The 16,066-nt window shown below is 38.9% G+C and overlaps 1 protein-coding gene across 1 annotated transcript in view; it reads left to right on the top strand.

Moving 5' to 3' along the window:
- The first annotated feature begins 947 nt into the window (after positions 1-947).
- Positions 948-16,066, top strand: part of KMO (kynurenine 3-monooxygenase) — a 55,761-nt gene continuing 40,642 nt past the window's right edge. The window contains 1 exon segment of the mRNA XM_024740489.1: positions 948-1,022. Within this exon segment, the coding sequence (XP_024596257.1) occupies positions 948-1,022 (75 nt within the window).

Below are 16,066 nucleotides of genomic sequence, written 5' to 3'. Positions count from 1 at the left end.
CACTGTATACCCTTTTGTGCCTCTTGTATTTCATACCATGTGAATGTAATATTACCTATTGTAAATAAATAAATAAAAATTCCTAACAACAACTTCTTCTAGCAACTCTAACCATACTTATCCACAAGGGTCACTATTGAATGATGTCTAACTCTAGTTCCTCACCAGGGAAAAACCGTTCTGAAGTCTGTCTGCCCTCACCAGGGAGAAAGCATCTTCATTTACGTTCTTACTTTATTTTGCACATCATGCTCCATTTTTAAGAAACCCTCAATTCAAAAATATGCACAAAAATTTAAAATATGCTTTTAAAATGGGGTGAAAGAAGACAAAGAAGTGGAAAGATAATATGAAGCCATGAATGAATTTATAAAAAGCATAATATTAACCATCTCCCCTAGTGTTAATGCACAAATTAGATTCTAACGTTTCTAGCATTTGATGCAAAAAAAGACAATCCATGAGGACCATTTAGCTGAAATCCCTGACCAGTCTTAATAACAAGAATAATCCACAGATCAATTATGAAACCATGCCATCTTCCTAAGAAAAGTGTAAGATGCTCTGGGACATGAGACCAGGGAAGTATCATTCATGGTTAGTCATGGATGAAAATGAAAGTAAGAATACACAGTTTAGAAAAGGAAGAAGAAAAGCTGTAAAACTGTGCTTTAAAAATTCTGTTTTACACATAAGATAGTGAGTAGCTTAACTTGTCTGGATTTTTCAAATTTTGATTATTGCAATGAATTCCCTTTTTTCCTAAAGTTGAGCTGATTGTCCTTTGGGCAACTAACGGGTTAAATGCTACCTTCTAAGTTCAAGGAAGATTAGCCTTGCTCAAATAATGCTGCTGGCTCACAAATGCAGGGCTTTGGGCAGAGTAAAGACCGGAGGAAATCAGTGTGCAGGAGACAGTCTTCTCCGTGACAAGACCAGCAAAAATTATGGAAACCACTTTGGCAGTGATGGATTCTTCTGATATTCAAAGGAAAACTATAGCTGTCATTGGTGGTGGCTTGGTAAGAATCTCTTTGGATATATTATTCCTGTTAGCAGTATTATATTAATTATCATTACTCTTTTTTATTTGTTTATCAGAGATTAACTTCTTTAATTTTTTTCTTCCAGTTTTATTGAGGTATAATTGACATACAACACTGTATAAGTTTAAAGTGTATGGCATAATGATTTGACTTATATACATCATGAGATGATTGCTGCAATAAGTTTAGTGAACATTATCCCTCATCTCATACAGATACAAAATAAAAGAAAAAGATCTTCTCCTGTGATGAGAACTCTTAGGATTTACTTTCTTAACTTTCATATATAATATATAGCAGTATTAATTACATGTTGTACATTACACCCTTAGTGCTTATTTACATTATAACTGTAAGTTTGTACTTTTTGACCACGTTTGTTGTCATACAGAGATACTATATAATTATTGACTATATTCCCCACGATGTACAGTTCATTTATCTTGTAAGTGGAAGTTTGTACCTCTAATCTTCCTTACCTATTTCACGTATTTTAATGATTATTACTAATCATTTGTAAGGATTGTTCACTTTCTTTTGAAACTTTTCTGATATTTAAATACACCTTTTAAAATGTGGTATTAGTTTAGTTTGCTCTTTTCTAGAAAAGCGATTTTATTTCCATTAAATACAAAAGTGTCTGTTTTCCCCTGCTTTTTCAGTACAGCATTTTTAAAAATAGAAAATAAAGCAAATTGAATTTGATTAATCCCCAAATTGGCTACTCTTTAAAAACAGATTATTAGTGTAAATAGTCATTTTAATCAAAACATTTGCCCCACTTTGGTTAATAACTCAGTTTATACTGTCTAATAAGAATAAAAGGGTCAAGAAACATGAAGTTAATGCAAAACTATCATGTTGAATGTTCACTAGTTATCTGAGTACTTGGGAGTAAAACCTGTTTAGTCACCTTATTTAGCTGGCGCAGTGGAGCTGGTCCTAGGGTGGTGAAGTTAGGCCTCCTCTCTCACAGAGCCGGTGAGGTGAAGGGGCTGAGAGGGCCCACATTTAGCAAGATGTAGGAGGGGGCTCTCCTCTGCTCTGTCATTATTATATGAAAGCTAGCTCTGCTTAACGTGGGACTGCCTCAGCTAAACTGTATTTCCCCTCCCTTAGCAGAACTCCTATTTTGGAGTAAAAATATCCCAATTAGTTAAAGTTTAATCATTTTGGTTTTGCTTTTGGTCTAATGATTTGCAGGCCTTTAGCTCATTCATTCATTTACTCAACAAAAATTTATTAAGGGCCTAATATGTGCCAGACACTGTTCTGGGTTGTATATAGATCAGTATATTTTATATCGCACATAGAGTTATACAGTTTGTACTAATTCTGACTTTTGTTTTGCCTTCTTTCTTGTGTTTTCCCCAAAGTACGACGACAGTTCTAACTTTTCTGGTTCTAAATTTCAAAATGCTAAGGAAGGCTACCACATGCCATGTTGGCCAATACATGTGACATGTGTCGTCATTTCTTATTACTTCATACCAGGCTTCAGTCCAGTTTTTTCCTTTCTAAATTTTACATAAAAGGAGAATTCATGTATTCAACAAAATCTTATTGGGTGCCAGCTATGTGCTAACATTATTTTAGGTACTAGGGATACAGTGGTGAACATTCAGGGAGGAGAAAGACAATGGAGAAGAAAACGAATAAATAAATTCGGTGAGACCTAAGCACCATGAAAGAAATGCAAGCAGGGTAATGCGGTAGTGTCTTAATGGGTGTCCATTTAGAGTGTGCTCAGGGGCAGCCCTTCTGAGGGGGAGGCATATGACCTGAATAATGAGAAGGAAGGAACCATGCGAAGGGCTACAGAAAGAGCATATTGGGTAGATGAACGACTGTCCGAAGAGAAACACTGAGGCGATAGACAATGGGCTGGGCACTTTCTTGGAGCAGACAGAAAGGCAGAAAGAATGAGAGTGGAGAAGAGTAGCTGCTGAGGCTGGGGAGAATGAAATAGCCAGAGATCCTAGGATCTTAGAGGGCAAGGAAGACAGATTTTATCCTAGACACGATGGAAAACCATTGGAAGATTTTAGGTAGGAAAGCAAGCTGCGATTTTAAGATTCCTTAGGCTGTTATGTAGAGAAGAGTTGGGAAAATTGTAAGAAGACCAGATACACCAGTTAAGAGGCTGTTGTGTTTGTCCACGACTTGGACTAGGGTGGCAGCAGTGATATATCTTAAAATGTCTTAGAAGTCCAAGGGGAAATAACAAATGTGTGATTGGATATATGATTTTGGAAGGCATAAAAATGTGGGTATCATCCACAGATTTCTCCCCGAATAACACTTGAACTCTTCATCATGTAAACATGTCATTATCTGTGCATGCATACATACATGTGCTAGAAAATAGAAGACATGAATTAATACACGTGTATTAACAAGCAACTAAAATTCCTCTGCAAAGGAATTCTATTTACCTTATTGCTCAGGTCCATGCCTAGGAATCATGTTCTTTTTTTCATTTTATGCAAACCCCATTCCTCTTTCACTCTACCAGTAAGCCTTGGTGGCTCTATATCCAAGATATATTTCAATTCTGGCCATTGCTAACATCCTAGTCCAGGCCACCATCATCCTTCATCCATAGTCCTGATTTCCTCCTAAGTGGTCTCCCAGCTTCTACTCTTATCCACAGGCAGTTACACAGCAGCCACTTTTAAATCATTAGTATGAGAATTATCACTGTTTGCTTAAAACCTTCCAGTGGTTTCCCATTACAAAAAAAATAAAATCCAAACTCCTTACCAAAGGCCCTACAGGAACTGAGCCTGTCTACCTGCCTGGCCTCATCTTTTCCCTGTTTTTGTTTTTTTGTATTATTTATCAGTATCTGAACTTATACACTTTATTTGTTTTTGGTAAATAAAGGTAAACTCTTTATTAACTATCTACTCCAACTAGGATATATACTCTTATGGCTGGAACTATGCCTAACATTGCTTAATGTCATTATTTAGTTAGTATTTGATGGATGAATGAATGAGAGGAATGAAAAACTCTTCTTAATGATATGAAGGTAAAAGAAATTTCATATTGGATGGAAGTCTGAATATTGAGGAAATTACGAAAAAAAAAACATTGATTAAATAGAGCAATTCAAGAAGGTTAAATTCAATACATAAAGGACAAAATTATTTTCTTACCCATCTACTTCCTTGCATCTCACTGTTGCGGCCTCTCCTGTTGCGGAGCACAGGCTCCGGACGCGCAGGCTCAGTGGCCATGGCTCACGGGCCTAGCCGCTCCGCGGCATGTGGGATCTTCCCGGACCGGGGCACGAACCCGTGTCCCCTGCATCGGCAGGCAGACTCTCAACCACTGCTCCACCAGGGAAGCCCCCTTGCATTTTTTCCCCCACCTTTCCCATACTCTTCCTCCCCATGGACTGATCCTAATCCTTTATACTGTCTACTACATTAAAGACTCTCTCTGGGCCCCAGGGGAAAAAATGCAACAGAGCTGAGAACCTTTACTCAGAAGTCCAAAGAATATAGTGAACGTATTTTTTTTCCCAATGGTGCCTTGTCTAGTGAAAGATTACCCTTAGAATTTGTCTTTGCTCTAGTATAGTGATCATCTGATTCTGTGATTAACCAGTTGATTTCTGTTCTTTGAAGACATGTCAAGTTCAAAAGGTCAGAAGGAGCCAATAGATCAATGAAAGAATCTTACTCAGCAACTAAAGGTGAAAGAAACTGTAAACCATGGTCATAAATTGGTGAAAGTTGAGCTATTGAAGAGTGGAAAAAGATGTTAAAACAGTTTTTCAAGAGCGTTAATCTGGATATTTAGCAAAATGACTGTATTGGCTTAGTTATCTTCCTTCTCGTGGGAAACACTGCTCCCAACCCCTTCCCCTGCAATGGTGATTACCTCCCCTTCCCCTGCAACACACACAGAGCTTTGCTTGCCTTTCTCACAGACTGCATTCTGTGAAAGTTATAGATATGCAGAGTGTATTCCCCATAGAAGGTTTTTAACTTCATGAGTCTAAAGATTTTCTTATCTTTGGGTCCTGCTCCCTTTCCTTTTATGAAGGTTATCCCAGTGCCTTATACTGTCAAACACACTAAAATATTTTGTGTGCATGAGTTTGCTTTCAGAACAAAATGGGAGATCATGCTCTTAGAAGTTATGGGCAATTAAAAGAAAGACAATATTTTTCATCAGAATGGAATCATAAGGAAAGCAGTCCTTTGAAGGACTAATTTGAAAAACAATCTCTACTTTTCAGGCTGGAAGGAGTTTTACAGTTTTCCAATTCTAACAAGTTGACCTAGCGGAAAAAACTGCCACACCAGCTGCCTTACTTTGTGTTAGAGTGAGGTGTGTTTTCTTCCCAAAGTGACAAGCCAGAGAAGTCAAAAGAAAGGCCATCTATCCTGCACATGTGTCCTTAAGATACGTAGGTATTCAGATCCTTGGTATTCAGAAATGCTGCTTCTGAGGTGACTATTTTCAACGTTTACAGGTATGATGAAAATGACCAGAGATTTCAGTGACAACTACAGCTACTGAGCCTTCACTTTTTGGCTGAAGTTTAAGAGTTTTAGCTGAAAGGACTATTAAGCATTCCAGCCTTAGCTGCAGCCTTCTGTTGGAGTATGTGTGCATTGTTCTGGCACACACTTTGAAGATGTATTTTAGGGCAATATTGAAGCATTTCTTTTGTCTCCCCTGCTGACAAGCAACCCCACTCCATTCTCCCTATGTTTGACCCAGCAAACTTCTCCATTAAGAGCTATTTAGAGGGTAAAGTCATTCAAAACATCAGGGTAAGGAGACTTGTGCATTTTATGACTTACTGTTGTTAATTGTGCCCTCTCCCCTAGTATTCAAGTCATTGCCTTTGAAGCTGCTTGACCTTGATTCTATGACAGGTTGTGTCTCACTTCTATAGATGATAATTCTGTCACAGATTTATAGGCTCAATATAGTCCTGATACCAAATTGGCTCTAGATGGTGCTTTCTGCCCTTTCTCCCTAGGATCTTTCCCCTCAGAGCTCACTCTTCACTCAGCTCAGTTGGACAGAAAGAGCAGAAGACAGTGCAGAGGAGGAGGAGAGGCTGCAACCAGCTGGAAGCCCAAGAAATCTTACCCTCTCTGCATCTCGCTTGCTTCATCATGGGCTAAAACTAGGTCCCTAGATCTTTTTTTTCTTTCTACTTGTTTTATTTTTATTATTTATTTATTTATTAACATCTTTATTGGAGTATAATTGCTTTACAATGTTGTGTTAGTTTCTGCCATATAACAAAGTGAATCAGCTATATGTATACAGATATCCCCATATCCCCTCCCTCTTGCATTTCCCTCCCACCCTCCCTATCCCACCCCTCTAGGAGGTCACAAAGCCCCGAGCTGATCCCCCTGTGCTATGCAGCTGCTTCCCACTAGCTATCTATTTTACATTTGGTAGTGTATATAAGTCCATGCCTCTCTCTCACTTCTCTCCAGCTTATACTTACTGCTCCCCGTGTCCTCAAGTCCATTCTCTACGTCTGCGTCTTTATTCCTATCCTGCCCCTAGGTTCTTCAGGACCATCTTTTTTTTTTTTTTAGATTCCATACGGTATTTGTTAGCATACGGTATTTGTTTTTCTCTTTCTGACTTACTTCACTCTGTATGACAGTCTCTAGATCCATCCACCTCACTACAAATAACTCAGTTTCGTTTCTTTCATGGCTGAGAAATATTCCATTGTATATATGTGCCGGTCCCTAGGTCTTTTAATTCTACCATTATGCTGCTTCTTTTTCATACTTCCTCACTCCCAGATCGCTAGCTTTGTTCTCAGTGTAGTCTTCGTAAAAACAGAAATCAAATGTCACCCAGAATTTTTACTTTCTATAAAATAAATATTCTAGACACATATAAACCATCAAATGTTTCATAATCTTTGGTCAAGGTCTATATATAATTCCATATATAGGTCTATATATAGTTGGTTCAAGTGTCTACTTTTTATTTTATGCAAATATTGATGAGACAAACCATGTAGATAACTTAATTACCTTTATTATTATTATTGTTCTATTAATATTAAAATAAACAAAACTCTATTCACTCCACTCTTATTTTCTGCTCTTCAGGCACTAAAATGTGTGTATGAAAAACCTTTATTACTGCCCTGATATCTAGCAACTTCTACAAACAGAAGTAGAGTGGATTCTTTTTGTGACCACAGACCTCATCCTGCGGTTGCTCAATGGCTAGGGACAAGTTTTCATCTCACTCTACCAGCTTTCCCCAATCTCTTTTGTAATTTTGCTTGTGCTTCATTTCCTCCCACCGAACAAGTTTTCTTTCAGCTATCTCGCTCAAGTATCTATATTTCTCTAACACACCAGACTAACATTTTGAGATTTTTTTTTTGTTTTGCTATCCTGATGGACTTCTAAGGTGCCTCATAAATCCTGTTCTCACCTACATAAAACAGAATTCCTTGCTCAGAGTTTATTTCATTTGCTACCTGATGAGCAGTACCTGGAATGGAACCAGTAACTCTAGACAGATCAAAGTATTATTAACTCCCTGCAAGGAACGTGTTTTGCTTTCCTTTTCATTGGTTCCGAAATACTCTGTTTGTCCATCTGTCCATAAACATCTATCCATCCACCTATTTATCTATCTGTCTACTCAAAGAGAAAAGAGCACTCCTCCACTGTTGATGATAATCTAAATTGGTACTTTTTTCTGGAAGACAATTTGAAAAAATACATGCTGATTGTCTTAAAAATAGGGGGAAATTGCGGAAAGCAGCATCAGCTCTCTCGAAGTCAGCCTCAGCGAGGCACTGCATTTAGAGGAACGATCGTCCTTCAACCTGAGGGGAATTAAAAGCATTAGAATCTTTAACGTGGTCTCCCCAAAACACCAAATCTGGAGTATGTTCAAAACCTGTAACAAAACCTTCTAAAAATCTCACTCACTCTCAATCTCTTTCATGTACTTTGCAGCTATTCCAAAAACAAAACCAAAGAAAATACAGCAAACTCCTCCCACACTCCAGGCAATCAAAATCATCTCCTCCACTTATCTCAGATTTTCTTCTCCCTCCTTTCTTGTTACCCTGTTATATTTATTCCATTCCTCCCTGGTACTAAGGCCTAAGAACCAATGGGGCAGACAGAAAGAGGGTATAGATCTCAGAAGTTTCTGAGAGTTTGGTCCCTGCCACTAAGACTTGTGCTTTGATGGACCATTTCATTACTGTGATTTTATCAAAAGAACTCAGTGAGCACCATGCAATCATTTATAATCCTAAAAAATTAAAATAACTCAAATGTACAAATATAAGGGCATTGCATACAATGAAATGTAATGCAACTATCAAGTATTATGATTTAAAATATTTTATGACTTGGAAATATATTCACAGTATACAATTCATTTTTTAAAGGAAATTATGAAATAAAATATATATCCTGCTACCATTTTTAAAAGAAATATCGTTTGCTTTACATACATAGAAAATCTTAACACCGGTTCTCCCTGATGGTAAGATTGTAGGAGATTACATTTTTCTTCATGTTTATCTGTATTTTCTAATTTTTTATTGAAAAATGTTAAGTTTTTTACTAAGTATCAGGTCTGTACCAGAAATAGAAAGATTGATAAAGTATAAGCCATACACCACATATCATTATTCCCTGGGCACTCACAGCCTGGTGGGAAAGTCAGACAGGAATGTAAATAAATAATTTAGTTAATTATGAGAGATGTTAAAACACACATACACACACACACACACACACAAACACACACACACACATATATATACATCCATGGAATTAAAGAAGAAAAGACAAGTCTTTTGGAGTAGGAGAGATACTGAGAGAAATTGCACAGAGGACATGAGTCTTGAATGAAGGCTAAAGCAGAAAAAAATAGTCCAGGCAAAGGGAACATTAGATTCAAAGGCACATAAGTATAAAAGTACATGGTATATTCAGGAAATATACAGTGACTTTGGTATACCTCTTACAGATAGTACAAGGGAATAGCAAAAAATGAGCTGGAGAGAGAGGCTGGGTTCCCATATAAAAGTCTTTTATGCCATGTTGAAAATTTGGGACTTTTTCCTAAGGAGCCATTAAAGGATTTTAAGAAAGAAAATGCATCATTTGATTTCTGTTTTAGAAGATAACTAGCTCTGGTGGAAGTATGGCTTAAATAGGTAGAGACTGGTGGGGAGGGAGAGTTATTAGAAAACTTGTAGTAGTCCCAGTGAAGGGTAATGGCATAACATACACAATTCTAGCAGATGGAATTGTTACAAAGTATGAAGACCTTTTTTAAAAATACATTTATTCATTATTTATTTATTTAGGCTGCGCCGGGTCTTAGCTGTGGCATGAGGGATCTTCGTTGTGGCACATGGGATGTTTTGTTGCGGCATGTGGGATCTTTAGTTGCGGCACGTGTGATTTTTAGTTGCAGCATGTGGACTTCTTAGTTGTGGCATGCAAACTCTTAGTTGAGGCATGCATGTGGGATCTAGTTCCCCAACCAGGGATCGAACACAGGCCCCCTGCTTTGGGAGCTCAGAGTCGTACCCACTGGACCACCAGGGAAGTCCCTGAAGACACTTTTATTTGCTTATTTCAGAGTAAGTACAGTTAACAGTCTTGTTCTTCTCATTACATTGCTGTGTTCAAAGATCAAATTCTTCAGAGATCAAGCTATAGTTTCATGAGTAGGAGGTAGTAACAGACTTTACTAAAGCCTGTTTGGTGACAGACTCATAAACAAACAAACTCTGTGACTCTTAGGGAGAGTTTTATATGCTTCATTATGTTGACACTATGTGTCAACATAGTTGACACATGTTTAACATTATATTATCAGATTAATTTCAAACACATTATATTAAAAGGCATAAAAGGTATGACATGTTTATAATCATGTTGCCTCTTCCTGTCAAAGTCAGCATTTATAAATTAAAAGGTACAGTTTTCTCATGATCATTGGACACTTGAACAATCATTGCTGAAGAGGTCACATGGGAATCAGCAGAAAGTTAATGAATCCTATTACAAAAAGCCACACCTGCTGAATGCTGAGAAGCTTATCTCACTCACATTTATATAAAAGAAATTTTCAAATTATCTTTTAAATTGGTAAGTTAGGCATCAATATAATGGGCCAGGGTGAGTCAAAGCATATGACCTTTAAAGAAGGAAGTAAGACAAGAGGAAGTAGAGAAATGGAAGAACAATAAATTGGGTAAATCCATAATTACATAACCCAGGAATCTCATCAGAGCTCTGTTTAAGCAAACAGGCTAGACCAGTTGTTAATAAAACATTTAATTTACAAATTATTTTATGATCGAAACTGTTTACTATTGTGGACTATTGGTGTTTCAAAAGAAATATAGAGATTTTTCATAATTGTCCATGTCATTAATAGAACTGTCTTAGCTCTGTCCAGGCTTAACTCTAAGAACTGGCATGAAAACTGCTGATTGCTCCCAGGAGTCTAACCCTGCCTAGTTTCTTCTCTCCTCTCACCACCCTCCTCCCCTATTGATTTACAGGAACCAGCTGTGCCCTAACCGAGAGTTTGTGGTGTGCTCAGAATGATGTACACACATTTTCCTTTGCATTTATATCTTTATGTTTTGCTAGCCTTTTTGCCTGTGTAACAACTAAAGAAGGCATTTCATTCCTGATTAAGTGCATTTTACACAAAGTAAGAAGGAGAAATAAAGTCAGAGTCTGAAAAGTACTTTATTATCCATGTTACTAATCCTTCTAGTTGAATTTATGTAACATCTACCAATATTTTTTCTTTTAATTTTATTCAAACCTTAGTTACACAGAATTGGACACCTTATTATGACTGGTCTTGGAGAAGGCATTTTTGTTTATTCTTTTGTGTGTTTATTAATAATAATAAGCAGCAGTACTTTTGAACTCACCACTTAACCTGGAATTGATACATTGAATGACTTATAACAGCCTCTGAGCTTCTCTCCCACCCATTACATGGGCCTGAATCTCGTGTTTATCATTCTCTTGATTTCATACATATAAAAGTTTTATGTATATATGATATATGCTGATCATATATATATACACACATAAATAATATGCTCCTAAAAATATATACTTCTGGTGCTTCCCTGGTGGCACAGTGGTTGAGAGTCCGCCTGCCAATGCGGGGGGCGCGGGTTCGTGCCCTGGTCCGGGAGGATCCCACGTGCCGCGGAGCGGCTGGGCCCGTGGGCCGTGGCTGCTGGGCCTGCGCATCCGGAGCCTGTGCTCTGCAATGGGAGAGGCCACAACATTAAGAGGCCCATGTACTGCAAAAAAAAAAAAAAAATTCTATAAAATATATACTTCTAAAAATTGTTATATACATGTATCTGTGGTTTAGTTGTGGTTGTCTTTATTATATGAGCATCACGCAGTATGAAGTCATCTGGGACATGTTCTTTTTACTTGTAGTGTTACTAATACATTCATATTGTAGTATTTTATTGTGTAAATATACCATAATTTATTTGTCCATACCTCTGTGATGGCTATTTAGGCTGCTTCCAGTATTTTGTTTATTTTTAGTTATGAAAACTGTGGCTCTGGATATCCTGGCATGTGTCTCCTGGAGTTTCTTTTGGGTATATGCCTTGAAGAGGAATTGCTGATTTGTCAGTTATGTGAATACTCAACTTGAGATCATTGCAAGCAATGCATAAGAGATCCTATTGGCCCTCATCCTCTCTAGCCCTTGATATTTTCATGAACCAAGATTATATTTAACCCTATTGTGTCCATAGCACCTGAGGTTCCTTCTTTTCCTTCTACCTCATGAGGAACCATTTATACACGCTCAATTGGTAAACACAAGAAGTGTTAGAGAGGTAGGGATCAACACTTCCAACCTTAGAAAGGATTGAAGGAGAATCTCCACCTGAGTCAGCTTCATCTCCCAAGATCCTGGAATCAAATTTTGGTCAAAGAAAAGTAACATAACAAACCCATGAAAGTAGACCATTGGCCCACCATTGGCTTGGAACTGAGCCTGTTCTGAACCCAGTCACTGAGACTCTTGTTTGTACGTCATTTGTTACAGCTCATTTACTCTATAATTCAAGTTGAATTCCCAGGAAACAGATGAATGGAGTTTTTGCTTCTGAGTCTCAGTTTCTCCACTTTTCTGTCATTGTCACCAAAGGCAAGTTCGTCTGCCTGACACACAGTGAGGCCAAACGAACCAAAATGTTGGAGTTTGGAGCAGAGGAAGATTTATTGCAGGGTCATGCCAGGAGACGGTGGCTCGTGCCCAGAAAACCCAGAACTCCCTGAAGGGTTTCAGCAAAGCATTTTTAAAGGCCAGGTGAGGGGTGGGTATCGCAGGGTATGTGATCAGCTCATGCATAATTCTCTGGTTCGTTGATAGTGAGGTAACAGAGCAGTGTCACAGGGGTTAACATTATCAATCCATAGGCTTCAGGAGTTGTGGGGGCTATGTGCTCATGGTCACCAAGTAGTTAACCTTCCATTTGGTGGGGGGGAGGGGTTCACATCTGTAAAACAACTCAGGAAATGTGCATCAGATACTATTATCTAGGTACTTCAGAGAACAGCTAAAGCAGAGGACATGGCGGAAGGGCATGCCCTGGGAAGGCCCTAAAGGGTCCTGCTCGGTTACACCATTTCCCTATATTAGGTTCACTGATCTTTCATTGTTTAGATCGTGGCTTGTGTATCCTACTGTCCTTCTCCCTGGTCTGTTTTCCCAGTAAGAAAAACTCATTTCTAAAGTACTTCCTCTAGCCTCATTCCAACTTTCCTGACCCAGTTGGTCTCCTGATCAATATCCTTCCCCTGTCCTGCTTTCCACAAACATAAAAGAAGCAGTTATGATTATAATACTGTGAAAGAAAGAGGAGTTTCACAAACCTTTCTCTTTTCCTTCAGTGAGACTTATTCTATCTAGCCTTTCTGTTTTTTTCCCTAATGTTATAGAGCAATTTAGCCTTTGGAAGAAATTTATTTTATTGTATGAACTTTAGTTAGCTTACAGTTTTTCTTTTCCTTGATACAACTTACTACTATTGCTCTTACTAGATATTCTTTAACACACACGTGAAAGGAAGATAGACAGGCAACTTTTCATAAGCTGGAAGAAATCAGGGGAGGAAAAAAGGGAATTAAGAAGATCAAAGGAGGGCTTCCCTGGTGGCACAGTGGTTGAGAGCCCGCCTACCGATGCAGGGGACACGGGTTCGTGCCCCGGTCCAGGAAGATCCCACATGCCACGGAGCGGCTGGGTCCATGAGCCATGGCCACTGAGCCTGCGCGTCTGGAGCCTGTGCTCCACAATGGGAGAGGCCACAACAGTGAGAGGCCCGCGTACCGAGAAAAAAAAAAAAGAAGATCAAAGGAGCTGTGATTAGTGAAACACAAGAGTCCAGGGCCTTGCTGGAAAGGTGTGAAGAAAGGCATGAAAAAGATATTAAGACACACAGTTTTTTATGCCAAGCACCAAGTCATACTGTCAGCTGAGATAGCTTGATCACTGATGAGAAAATAATGACAATACAAGGTGAAGTCACTTCAGACTGAGGGATTAAGAGGGAAGCAATTTGTAATGATCTCTTCAGACACACCAAATGTTAGCAAGTAATGTGTTCTCAATTTAAGTAGTGGCTACACAGGAAAAAATGGTTTGCTTATTTATTTATTTACTTACTTTTTTTTTGTTTGGCTGCACTGGCTCTTCGTTGCTGCGCACGGGCTATCTCCAGTTGCGGTGAGTGAGGGCTACTCTTTGTTGCGGCTCTCGGGCTTCTCATTGTGGTGGCTTCTCTTGTTGCGGAGCACGGACTCTAGAGGGCGCAGGCTTCAGTAGTTGTGGTGCGTGGGCTTAGTTGCCCTGCAGCATGTGGGATCTTCCTGGACCAGGGATCGAACCTGTGTCCCCTGCATTGGCAGGCAGATTCTTCACCACTGGACCACCAGGGAAGTCCTTACTTACTTATTATGACTGTATTTTTGAGAACAGTTTAAGGTTCACAGCAAAATTAAGGGGAATACAGAGATTTCCCATATACCTCTGGCCCCATTATCAACCACCCCCACCAGAATGGTATATTTGTTGCAGTTGATGAACCTACATTGATACATCATTATCACTCAAATTTCATAGTTTACCTTGTTCACTCTTGGTGTTGTACATTCTCTGGGTTTGGATAAATGTATAAAATTAGGGTATCATACAGAGTATTTTCAATGTCCTAAAAATCCTCTATGTTCTGCCTACTTACCACCCCTTACCTCTGGTATATTTATTTAACAAAATAATTCAACATGGATTTCTTGGTTGGCCTTTCAGGATATTAAATATGTGAATTGCTTTGCAAAATTAAATTTTTAAACTTTCCACACACTTAATGGTTTAAATAGGGACTGACTACAAAATAACCATCACAGTCTACAGAAATTGAATAACATGAAGAAATTTAGGTGGCTGCAGTATCCATGGTGAGAGGAGACACAAGCCCTGAACCACCAGATTATTAAGAAAAAGAATATCTAAGTGCTTAGATGCTAAGTTGCCTTGGAGCGGAGGAAAAAAAAACTCATGTGGAGTAAATAGTAGAAGAAGACTCAGGTCCTCCTGTGCCTACAATTTTACTAATAGGGCCCCTAAACACTGCCCAGGTGCAAGCCCCTCTCCTTAATCCCCACATCCACTGGGGGCTGCTGAGAACCCAGCAGCCTCACATCTCAGAGCTCCTCTAGTTAAGTGTGTCCTCGCAGGTGTACCCTCATCCATATCTGTGATTCCTGTCTCCCTGCTGAACTTCTCTTTTCTCCCTTCCCTTCCAAAATCTTCCACAGAGCCCACTGGATCTGTTTTTTGGTAGGCAAAATTTCCAGTGTTTTCGCTTTACTTATTGCATTTCCCCTCAGACTCCTGGCCTTAGCTTAAACCTGAGGACAGCAGCTCTCTTGCAACCTTCTCCCACAGCTCAAGTATCTCAAGATTGGGAGTTGCCATGGTACCCTTACTCTACACCGAAACTTCCAGCCCTCTCTCCATTTTTATGTGCAAATCATTTGAGGTTACTTATACTACTTATATCACCTCTGTCCCCTCACTGTTGTCATCAATCAACCTCTAGGCCACTTCTACCCAACATTGAAGACTTCATAATCTTTTTTCTATACCCCGGCCTTGACATCACACTGAGTGACTATCAAAGTTTACATTGCTGACCCAACCAATTCCCTAGCCTGTTAGTTCCTAGAATTCTGTGCTTTCAATCCCTTCCACCTCCACCGTACTTCAGTCTCCAAGTCCCATGACCACATCTTGGACCTCGACCTTGTCATTCCACAGAAGTGCCTCATCTACGATAATAGTGTTGGATTTAGGACTCTGTTCAAAGCCTCCTAACTTACTAGCTCTCTCATTCAGTTGCTTCTCCTACATCTATTCTTCACAGGGAACTCCGACTCCCCCCATTTATCAGTCCTCTCTGTTTTCCTTTCATCCCATCCAACTTGTTACTGTTCATCAATCCAAATAATACTTCAACTCCTTGCTTTCTATTCCATCCAAATGGATGGATCCCACTCTGCTTGATTCCAGTGGTTTTCTTCCTCTCCATAGAATCCAAGCTGTTCAGTGCTACAATGAAAAAAATATAACAAAACCTCAAATCTTGGGGCCACTCTTAATTCATGGTCTCAATCTTCAACTGTATGCTATTCACCCATACTTCTACTTTATTGATTAAGAGCCTGTGTTCTGGAGACAGATTGGATCCATTTGAATCTTGATACCAACTCCAGCACTCACTAGCTGTGTTACCTTAGGTGAGCCACTTAACTTCTCTGTACCTCAATTTCCATATCTGTAAAACAAGATAATAAAGTATCTACTTCATATGGCTGCAGAGAAGATTAAATGAGTTAGAGCAATGAATGAATGATACATAACAACTTCTTATTGGGTTTGTACACTATTATTATTGTTTCTTT

Source organism: Neophocaena asiaeorientalis, unplaced genomic scaffold (genome assembly GCF_003031525.2).
Source record: "Neophocaena asiaeorientalis asiaeorientalis breed wild unplaced genomic scaffold, Neophocaena_asiaeorientalis_V1.1 scaffold291, whole genome shotgun sequence".
Taxonomy (NCBI): Eukaryota; Metazoa; Chordata; class Mammalia; order Artiodactyla; family Phocoenidae; genus Neophocaena; species Neophocaena asiaeorientalis.
Note: the sequence above shows the minus strand (reverse complement) of the source record. Positions and strands in the feature narration are given on the sequence as shown.